The 10950-nt window shown below is 59.3% G+C and overlaps 2 protein-coding genes across 2 annotated transcripts; both read right to left on the minus strand.

Moving 5' to 3' along the window:
• Window positions 1–808: 808 nt before the first annotated feature.
• On the minus strand, window positions 809–5955 carry HYAL2 (hyaluronidase 2). The gene is made up of 4 exons (XM_004368559.2): window positions 5759–5955; window positions 2714–3684; window positions 2100–2189; window positions 809–1544 (listed from the first exon to the last, which is right to left on the minus strand). The coding sequence occupies exons 2-4, from the start codon at window positions 3632–3634 to the stop codon at window positions 1134–1136; spliced, it is 1422 nt and encodes a 473-aa protein (XP_004368616.1). The 5' UTR covers window positions 3635–3684; window positions 5759–5955; the 3' UTR covers window positions 809–1133.
• A 1801-nt stretch (window positions 5956–7756) lies between these two features.
• Window positions 7757–10755, minus strand: TUSC2 (tumor suppressor 2, mitochondrial calcium regulator). Its single transcript, XM_004368560.2, has 3 exons — window positions 10472–10755; window positions 9254–9374; window positions 7757–9083 (listed from the first exon to the last, which is right to left on the minus strand). Exons 1-3 carry the CDS (start codon window positions 10624–10626, stop codon window positions 9018–9020), a joined length of 342 nt encoding a protein of 113 aa, XP_004368617.1. The 5' UTR covers window positions 10627–10755; the 3' UTR covers window positions 7757–9017.
• Window positions 10756–10950: the final 195 nt, after the last annotated feature.

The following is a 10950-nucleotide window of genomic DNA, read 5'->3' on the forward strand; positions in this document are numbered from 1 at the left end:
GAGAGGGGCAGAAACCTACCCAGAATAACTCCTGTCAGAGGTGGGGTGGTGACACAGGTCAGAGCTGGTCTGACTGCTCCTTGTCCCCCGTGGGACAACCTGGCACTAGCCATGCCCTCCCATTGCCAGGATGGAGCTGACCTTTGCGGATGCCTCTGCTCCCAGGCTTGGGATGGCCCCTAGCCCCAGAATATATCTCTGAAGTGGGATGGGAAGTGAATTTCAGGATTCAGATCCCAAGGCCCTGCCTGCTCCCCTCGCCTGACCTAGGGGAGGGCTGTGGCCCAGGCAGGAAGAGGTATGGCATGTGTGGCTGAAGTCCACCGCCCTGGGGAGACAGGAGTGGAGGAGAGGCTCTTGCCTGTGGGAAGAGCAGGGAGGGGTGGTATGGCTACCTGCCCAGCCAGGGAAGATCAAACCTCCACTTCCCCCTTCTCCCTGGGTGGGCGAGGCAAGGTAAGGCAGCTGGCACCAGCCCAGCTGAGGGTGCAGGAACCAGTGACGGAAGCACGTCTCTCACACAAGGTTTGGCCCAGCCGCCTGCCGGTTAACATGGAGAAAGCAAGGCCCTTGGTCCTGGGGTAGAATGGGGGTCCCTCCACCCCCAGTGGCCCCTGCCACACCAGGACAGCCACAGAGTAGGCAGCTGTGGGTCCACAGACTCAAGTCCCAGTAAATGCATTTTATAGACGAGAAGTCCCCAGAACAGGATGTCGCAGGCAGACACAAAGCTGTGCTCAAACCTCTTGGGAGACCCTGGAATCTCCCTCCATACCCTGGCCCAGGTGCAGAAAGTCCAAACACAGAAGCATTTGTTTTATATTTAATTTACAAAAAAAGAGACCCCAAAACAATAACAATAAACTATTCAAGGGCAGGGGAGTAGGGTCAGGCCCTCCCCTATCCGTCTATGCCCCCCTTTCCCCCTGGCAGGGAGAGACGGGGCCTCCCAGGAGACTGCCCCTCCCCCTTAGAACAGGGGGGGTGGTGAGAGCTGGTATGGATGCCTTACCGGGCATCCCGGGGGCTCTGCCCCCAACCCGGATTCATCTGTCCACCCCTACAGGCTCCTACATGCCTGGCAGAGCCCTCATGGCAGAGGCCAGCTTGCCTGGCAGCTGGGTGGGAGACCCCTATGAGCTCCAGGTGACGGCCAGGGCTGTCAGAGCCAGCAGGCTGGGGAGGTGGGGCCCAGCCCAGGCCTGGCTGGCACCCCTAGCTGCCTTCCCATGGTCCCGCTGGCATTGCTCGCCACCCCAACCCAAGTAGCACTGGCAGCGAAAGTGTGTCTGCAAGTGGTCACGGTCAGCCCTGCTGAGCTCCCCCTCGGGTCGTAGCTGGGGCTCACCAGGTTCATGGCCAGGCACTAGGCGGAAGCTGCTGGTGCTGAGGTGCAGGAAGGCACTGGCACTGGGGTCACGGCGCACACAACGTCCATGGCCATGACACTGGGCCCAGCTGCAATACTGGGCAGCCCAGGACACGTTGACCACGTAGGGGACCAGCAGCTGCTTCAGGTAATTCTTGAGGTATCGGCAGGTATTCTGGGGGCAGAGGCCAGGAATCAAGGGTCAGGGTCAGCTGCCCCAGCCCATAGGAAACTGTGTCCACACTGCAGTGACTGTACCTTTTCTTATCAACACACTTGTATATGCACACGTGTACATGCACGTGTATTGCTGAACCCTCAGTTCCTGCCCTTGCTGGGAGGGGGTGGGGGCAGAGACTGAAGCCCAGCTGGGCAGGCAGGGAAGGGTGGAACTCAACAGCTGTTCAGAACGGAGTTTCCCCTTTCCTGGGTGCAGGGTGGAAACTAGCTATAGCTGCTAACCAAAAAGTCAACAGTTCAAATCCACCAGGCGCTCCTTGGAAACCATATGGGGCGGTTCTACTCTGTCCTGTAGGATCGCTATGAATCAGAGTCGACTCGACGGCAACAGGTTTTTAATGGGGAGCAGGGTGGGAGTACCTTCCTTCTCTGCTGGGATCAGGGATGCCTCAGGTGGGAAACAGACAAGGGGGCCAGACTAGGTTTGGCCATCCTGAGGTTAGGAGCCAAAGGTCCAAACTCTGCCTGTTCCTGTAGACTCAGCTCTTACCGTGCTCGTGGTATATCCTGCGTCACCCCAGAGGATGACCCCGGCTGCACCCAGGGCCGCACTTTCGCCAATGGTGGAGATGAGGTCCATCTGTGTGGGAAGGGGATAGTCACTGAGGGAGACTGAGACCCAAGGGGATAAGAACAGAGAGGGTGGGCAGGCCCCAGTCTATTCTAACCTGCTGATCCTCCAGCCCAGCCCTCTCTTTGCTGGAGGTCAGCATTTCTCATCCTCTCGGCAGGGGCTCATCTGCTTCACTTTCTCAAGTGTTTAAGCCTGTTTCCATCCCCATTTTGGCCTCAGTTTCCCAAGCCTAGGGCACATTTGAGCCTAGGGTATCCATCCGATGGACTCCAAAGTCAGAATGCCTGGGCCCAAGTCCCTGTTTTGCTCTGTCTGGGAAGCTTTGGGCAAATATCTCAGCATCTCTGGGTCTTAGTTTTCTCATCTGCAAAATGGTGATAATGAAGCTATCCTTTCACGAGGCTGCAGAGAGGATAAGGCAAGGGGATGTGAAGTAGCCACTAAACTACAGGCCTCGTAGCACAAACCTGCTAGCGGATCCTCAGGGGAGAAGGAAAAGGGCAGAAGGCAGGGTCCTTCGAGGCACGTACCTCACTAAGCCCTGTGAGCCCACGGCTATAGGTGGGCCGCGTGAAGACATAGACAGGGAGTGCGTGGTTGACGTGGTGGGTGTGAGCCACGCGAAGAGCCTCTTGTACACGGAAGCTGACAAACTTGCGGCCGTGGGCAGAGGAGGCAAGTATTTCATCCAGGTAGACAGAGGGAAAGAGGGCCGTGCTCTCAGCCCACAGCCAGGCCAGCTGGTCGTTGCGGGCAACCTCAACATCAGGACAGCGACCCGTGTAGCTGGCCCAGTTCTGCACATAATCATGGTTGTAGCAGTCAGGGAAGAGGTAGAAGCCCCAGAGGTGCCGCGGACGCACTGCCTTGACCCACCGAAGAGTCTCCAGCATGAACTGCCGCGCAGCATACTCAAATTCGTATTGTGCCTGCTTGCCCACGCAGTCCTGTGGCCAGTCGGGGTGGCGGCTGGCCACCACCTGGCGTGACAGCTGGCGGTACACGTCCTTGTCCTGCCAGTTGCGCACCCACACAGGCCGCCAGTCCTCCCAGTCAATAATTGCCAGCCCCGCAGGTTCCTGTGTGCGAATGTAATGCCCCACATGTGTCTTCAGCATCTTCAGGTGTGCTGGGAGGCTGCCGTTTTGCGGCAGACCACCATGCACAGACCGTCCTGCTGAGTCAAAGCGTGGATACAGGCCCAGCCGATCACGGTAGAAGATGGTAATGTTCTGGTTCACCCAACCCTCATTAGGTGAGGCCTGCACGTCGAAGGCCTTCAGGTCCAGTGGCACCTTGTGGCGTGGGCCGCAGTCCTGTGTGGGCACATCCCACGCTACCACAAAGGGCCGGCCTGTGAAGATGGGAGGTGCTGTGGGCTTGAGATCTGTGGCCCATGCCACCGCCAGCATCAGAGCCAGTGTGACGGCGGGGCTCGGGCCTGCACGCATGCTGGAGGTTGCAGAAAGATGGTGTCACCTGTCTGGCACCAGTTCAGGAACTGGGGAAAGGTTAGGGGAGAACAAAGAACAAATCAGACTAAAGAATCCTGGAGGTACCCACCACAAGCCAATCCGCACTCCCAAAGCCCACTCTGCATGGGCACTATGCCCATGGCTATTCAGACCATACATGGCTATAACCAAAACATCCCGGGAACTCTGCTAGGAGCATCCAGCTCCTTCCTGGAGCAGGTGGCCTATGGCTGGGTAGGGACCTCTCAGATCTGTGACCCTTCAGAGAATGGACGAATCCGGCTATAGGCCCACTGCTTAGATACACACATACACCCAGTACATGGTTCTGTGGGCCCTGAACCCCTGAGGCCCATCCTGCACCCCGTGAAGAACCCTTGGTCTGGAGAAAAGATAACATTCAGGTAAGGCAAGGCACAGCTCATGCAAGGGCTCGGAAGCTGGAAGGCACACGCCGCGGGGCTGTTATGTGTGTAGGACCCGCCAGGCAGAAGAGTTAAGCTGTCAAGACTTTGTCTAGTTCGCAGACTCTCTCCCGGGATTGGTGGAGGCACCGCGGGGACAAAGGGGCGGTGAACCTCCCACGGTGGCTCCGGCCGACCTGCTCTTCCCACCTCCGCCGCCGGGAGTGCGCGCGTCCGCCCGCCATGGTAGTCCCGGGCAGAGCTCACTCGGCCGGGCCTTTGTGCGGGACCCCGCCCCCGCCCCCGCCCCGCACGTGGGGCTTGAGCCCAGCCTGGTGGGGGTGGGGTCCCTGGGTCATTCCTCTGGGCGCACCCCCGGGGAGGGATTCAGAGCCCAGTCCGCAGGGACAAAGACCCCTAATCCTGCACTACTCGCCCTCACCTCGCGCGGCGCGGCGCCGGGACCCATTCCATGGCCATCGCCGCCACTGCCGCCCCAGTCCAGCCCGGCAAACTCCGACCGCTCTCCTAGGAACAGCCCCGGCTCCAAGCCTCTGCTAGCTCCGTCCCCTGGCCCCTGGCTCCTTTAAGAATCCAGCGAGGAGGCGGGCCCCGGGCAAGACTCGCAACCCGGGAGGGAGGGTACATCGGCCTCCCGAACTCCCAGTTCCGTGTTTCGGCCTCCAGGGCCCCCAGACCCTCTGCCTCGAAGTGTGGCTGCCCATAAAGGACCATGAGGCCCCTCTCGACGAGGCTTCCTGCAGAAATCGCAGCTGCGAGGGCACGTCAGGCTGAGATTTTCCCCCTGCAGTCTGCGGCCTGTGGTACAGTCCTCCCCACTCTGCGGCGTCGCCAGCCCCTTAAAGGGACAGGCATAAGGGACAGTGGGAGGAAGAGGGGATAAAAGAGGTTGCTTTCCCCCGCTCAGCCATTAGGAGGTGCTGTGGGACCCCCGAGTCCTTGGCTGGGGGTTACCAGCGGATCCCCTCTGCACCTCCGAGTGTAGCTCCCAGCCCTGGGGCCCCTTTGAGTGGAAAGAAGGACCCTGACCAGAGTCTATCTTCAGCCTTCGGGTACAGTTAGTCCCGTCCCCTCTGGACCAGGCCCCCTCCCCCTCCCCTGATCTGAGGGAAGCCTAGCCCTCTGCCAGGCTGGGGGAGGGGGCCAAACACCCGCCTCAGCCTTGTAGGGTATGGGCCGACCGGCAGTGGTTGTCCTGGCAACCCGGTCTGGGGGTCGCAGCGTGACCCGCGTGACTGGGAACGGCGAGGCCCATTGGGGGCTAGGAAGGAGGGCACCCCGCTGCCTTCTACCTGCATCGGGGCGGGCCAGTCCCTGGGTTCCCGTTCCCTCCTGCCCAATCTCTGGGGCGGGGTGGGGAGCCTATGGGAGCCTCCCAGGGCTCCCTCTCAACTCCGAGGAGGCTGCCACACGGGCCGCTGAGAAAACCGGCCAAAGGAACTCCTCAGGAGCCTCTGTCCGGTATCCTGGGCCCACAAGCCCCACACGCCCCTCCCGGTGAGGAGCACACATGGAGCTGGGCAGGGGCAAGTCCTGTGCGAGCCCTTCTCGCCTCTTTCTAGATCCGCTTCCCCGTATGGGGCTCAGCTCTTCGAAGGGCCGGGGAGGAGAGGAAGGGGGCGCTGCTCGGGGCGCATCTACCGAGGTACAGACCATCGGTCTGCGCCAGGCTCACCTGTGTGGGGAGCCCGTCGGCCCAGCAGGTCGGTGGCCTTCCTCCTTCCCCGGTGAGCCTCTCCCGCCGGGCCACTCGCACCAGCTGCTGCCCTGTGGGGCAGCCCGCCGACTTGATAAACTCCATCCCCTCCCACCCGTTCCCGCCTCCTACCCCAGCCCTTTCTCCTCACTTCCTGCTGCCCCTCCGAGAGGAAAACGCCGGAACAGGAGTGGGGGAGGTGGCCGCCTAGCCCCTGTTTCCTTCTAGCATCTGGGGCTGGCTGGCTGCCCTCCCCACCTTCCCCTGACTGGGCACTGACCCCACCAACTTCACCAGGTGAGAGGAAAGGGGGGTGGAGGGGGCAGGCTTAGACGGCAGCCTCCCGGCACACCAACACTGGGGACGCCTCTTCTCTCCAGCCTTCCCTTGGGTTTGGCCCATGCTCAAATCTAAGAGAGTGTGATGGGAGGGAAGCAGTGATACGGTACTTTTGGGAATCAGACTACTTGGGGGGTGCTCAGCTGATGGTCCCCCAGAACTGGTGCCAGAGAATAAGAGAACCACCTCTCGGAAGAGGTCTGGGGAAGGGGACTTCCAGAAGCTGAGTCCATTTTTTTTTTTCCCCCACCGAGAGCAGAGGCATCCCAAGTGTGCCAGAGTGGACAGTTGTGTTGATGTGTGTGCCTGGGAGGAGGGGGTGGAAGAGTTCTGCAGAGGACTTTCCTGAAGAACATTCCTGGGAGGTTTTCACTGAGCCTGCAGGAGGTTCCTTATCAGATGGGTGAGGAAAGAAAGGGGGTGTATTCCTGCAGAAATAGGGGCCCATAATGCTGCTGGTCCCAGGGAGGGCTGCAGCAGGATCTCAGCAGACCCCTCCAGCGGTGCAGACATAGCAGCACACCCTCAAATCACCCTGAGATCCCTCTTACCTCCAGTACATCACTGGCCCACCTCCAGATGCCCAGGGCCTCTCTTCTAACAGGCTGTGTAAGATGGGGGGAGGGGGACTGGGGGAGTTGGGCACCTAGCTTTGTATCTTACCCTGGGCATGGGAGGGTGGAGTGTTCCTACACCCCTGTATGGAGGCCTCGGAAGCTCCAGGGGTGGGGCCCCTGGAGAGATGAAGGCCAGGCCAGACTGTCCCAGGGCAGGGACACTTCCTCAGGCAGCCAGCAGGAAGGAAGTGAGCACAGCCCTTGGGAGGGAGTGGGGAAGCACTGCCCCGACCCCCATTGTTTTCCAGCTTCAGGGTCAACTGGGACAGGCACAGCACAGAGAGTTCCCCAGTACCAGGACAGTGATAGTGGGAGATGAATACCATCTGAAATGGGAGAGCCATGGCCATACAGTGGCCAGTTTTTTTTTGGGCAGGGGGGTAAGTGGAGGATGATGGAGCCTTATACCTGGCATCTTGTGAAGGGAATGGGAAGGTGCCCTGCAGGACTGAAAGTCCAGGCTGCACAGGGTGACCCTGCCCCAGACTTGGAGACAGGCCAACTCCCCTCACCCAGCAGCCTATGTCCCCTAACTCTCCCCTCCCTGACTGGGAGGTGGGCTGTTGGCCAAGAGCTAGGCCATGCAGAGAACATGCCTCAGAGCAGGCCCTGAGAAGTGTAGGCAGAATTTACATAGGGGATGGGGTGCAGGTGAGCAGACTAGGCAGTAGGGAACAGAGGCAGTATTGGATACTGGGGGGCTTAGCCTTGCTTGCTAAACAGGAATCCTGAGCCCACTTTCCTTGGTTGATATCCACAGGTAGGCCTGGAAGGAGGCAGACGGGTTTGGGCTGCACAGCCTGGAAACAGGCTGAGGGCATGGTGGCACCCATCAGACTACTGTCTACCTAAGGCTGAGCCTTGGGAGTCCATGGGGCTCAGGCAATGACCTAACTCAGGGTCACTGGCACTGCTGGGTGCAAGACAGCTGTTCCACACACACTTGGGGTCACACCTGTACGCCAGGTCAGGCAGGTGGGGCCAATCCCTAGAGACATCCCAAGGCCTCCCAATTCCAAAGATCCCCACCACTCTGAACACAATGAGCCTCCATCCTGAGTCCCACCTCTATCCACCCCAACCCTGCAGCAAGGTCCGTGTGCACACTGCCACCTGCTGGCTGCAGTCTGGGCTCAGCCCCATAGGATGTCACTCTTGTGTGCAGGATCTACAAATACTTTTATTGAAATTTAACAAATAACACAGCAGCCTTCCTAGGCTGGGGACCACCCTCCCCTAGCCATTTTCCCACATTCTAGAAGCACACAGCTTGCACAGTAAAGGAATTTAAAAAAAAAAAAAAAAAAAGGCCATCTTACATAGAAATCAGAGTCTGCCCCAACAACATCATGGACTAGACTATTTACAAACCTTCACATTTTAAGTCTTCCTTTTATTATTGTTCCCTCCTTTCTGTCCCTACTTAGGGCACAAAAGGCAAGGGCTCCAGTACTTTCCCTTGACTGATCCTGAAGGGGTGGGGATACTATAGGATGAGGGTTGCTGGGCACCTCAGAGCTACTGCGACCAGCCCTGGGGTGCTGTCCATTATCACAGGGTGGTGGATGGTCCCCTGGGGGGGGGGTGCAAAGGCAAAGGGGGTTAGACAGAGTAGGTGGGTTGGGGCAATTCCCTGTAGGCACAGACATCCACACCTCTTCCTGACCTGGTCTGCACCCTCTTAACTGGGGAACCAATGCAACAACCAGTTGCAGTGGGAAGAGGTCAGCCCAGCCCTGGGTGGAAGGAGAAGCCTCCCACACCAGTCCCCTCTACTATCAACTGCCAGCAAAGTGTTCATCCATCTGGGAGTAGGAACAGATGCATAGGCATCAGGCTGGCATTGCCCCCAGCCTCTGTCCAACACAGGAGGAATCGAGGTAGCAAACGGCTGAAATCCTCCAACAAGGGGACAAGGAAAGTGAAGGAAAGGAAGTTCCCACTTGTGTATAGCCCCCACAGCCCAGGGGCTGGAAGAAGGCAGACCTTACTTGTAAAGTGCTATAGCCTCAACCAGGGCTGGGCCCCAGGCAAGCTTGGAAGAAAGCAGGCCAGGCAAGGGCACAAGAATCAGGCATTCCTGACCAGGGTAGTTCTGTCCTGCTTCTTGTCCATACACAAACCAACACTGAAGGACTGCCCTGCTCACAGCTGAAGGTTCCAGGCCAACGGAGTTTATTCAGGGTTGTGGCCCCAGCCTGAGTTCCTCAAGGGAAGCCACACCTTGAGCCTGGGAATTTCTTGCTGCGGCAGGGGGCGCTTGTGCCTGACTCCCCCCAGGCTCACACTTCATAGAGGATCACAGGGAAATCCACATGGATGCGGGGCGTATCCAGCTTCACGATGCCCTGCCATGGAAACAGAGGCTAGTGAGGGCCAGCTCAGGGCCTCTACCCCAGGAAGTCTTCCTGTTCCTCCCAGCTCCTCCCACAAAGGTCCCCACCATGAGAGCAGACCCTGTCTGGGCCTACCTCTACACACTCAGTGTAGGCTTTGTGAGCAATGCCCAGCCCCTCACCTGAGGAATAAGGTTCTTATGCACCCGCCTCAGCTTGGCCCGCTTCTGCCCATTCTTGGTGACGACTGTCTCTTCATAGAACTCGTGAGCCAGATCCCCATCTTCGTCATAGAACATGGAGCTGTGTAGGGGGAGAGGTGAACAGACTGGGCTGGAGCCCCACACTTGGTCATGGCAAATGCCACAGACCACAGGGAAGTGTCCCCACACCCAAGTGGATAGGAACAACCTTGGTGTGAGGAAGAGAGGCTAATATGCCTGGAGAATCCCTTCCTGGGACTGGGACCAACTAGAAGGCAGCAGGGAGTGGAGTGGTGGCCAGTGCTACTCCATCAGACCCCAAAAGAGAGGCCACACCAGAGCACTGTCCAGGTAGTCAAGGCCAACTCTCACCCTTGGTTTGTTCAGCAAGGATGGTCCACTTGAACCTGCCTTCACTCAGTATGGCAAAGGATGTCTGCACTGAGCAGGGTGATGGCCTGGGCATGTGAATCTCACTGCCTAGTGCACTGCTGGTCCAGTGCCAAAGCCTGAGACAGCAGATGCCCAAGCTCGGAGGGAGCCTAAAGGCAGGAGGTGGTTGGTGTAGCCAAACTGCCACTGTTGGATCTCCCTGATACCTATCTACTCAAATCTCCAGCATCACCTGAGTGCCCGCCCTCAGAGGCCCACCAGGGCCAGGTCAATCTGGTGCTCCTGTCTGGGCCTCTGGTTGGGGAGGTCAGCACTCCAAGTCTGGAGAACATACTCGGGTAAGGGTCTTTCTTTCCCAGCCCCACACCTGCCTTCCCGGACACTACCCTGCAAAGGTTTAGCTCTATCACTGTGGGGAAAGGGAGCAGCCAAAACAGAGGGTCATTCTCCTCTAAGAATGGGGGTGAGGGGGTGAGGCTAGGAACCTTGGGTCTGCAGATTGGGGTGGATGGGATGAAAGAAAAGAGGCCCCGAAGTCTCATGAAGGCCTTATTTTGGCTTTACTGAGTGGAGAAAGGCCTGCGTGCCTCAAGCCCAGGAACAAGCCTAGGCCCACTCTTCCCCTAGGAAGACCTTCTGAACAGCGGCCGCCAGGAGCCGAAAGCCCAGCTTTCCGCATCTCTTGCTCCAATAAGGGCTTAAAATACGGACTCGTCCTGACCCGGATGTGTGGGATAACGCGCCAGGAGTTTCCAAGGGTGTAGGCGTCCTCCTGTCCACCCCGGGCGGGGCTCGTGCACTTACCCGCGGCGCGTGAAGACGAAGGGGGGCACCGCTCGGCCTCGCGACCGCATCAAAGCTTGATCAGCACCCGCCGCGCCAGGCGCCTCTGAGCCACTGCCCCCTGCCGCTGAGGCGAAGGGCCACAGGCCCCGAGCTTTGGAGCCGCTGGCGCCCATGTCAGGGCCGCCGGCGCATGGCGGGCCCCCGCGGCCGCTCTGCCCTCACAGAGCCGACGGCGCCGCCATGCCCTGTCTCAGCCTCCGCTCGCAGGTGCCGCCGCCGCCTTCCGCGGGCTCAGCCGTCTCCACGGAAACCTCACTTCCGCTTCCGCACATCCCCTGCGGTGCTCCCTCTGATTAGCTGCCGCTCTCGTCAGTCCGCGAGGCGAGACCAATGGCGGCCTTCAAACGCTGCGCATCCCAGCATGCGCTGCGAGACGCCGGGTCCCGACAGGCCACGGTCATCCCAGCGTCGGCAGCTCCCACCCTGGAAAGTGGAGG

This window comes from Trichechus manatus, unplaced genomic scaffold, assembly GCF_000243295.1.
Source record: "Trichechus manatus latirostris isolate Lorelei unplaced genomic scaffold, TriManLat1.0 scaffold00001, whole genome shotgun sequence".
NCBI lineage: Eukaryota > Metazoa > Chordata > Mammalia > Sirenia > Trichechidae > Trichechus > Trichechus manatus.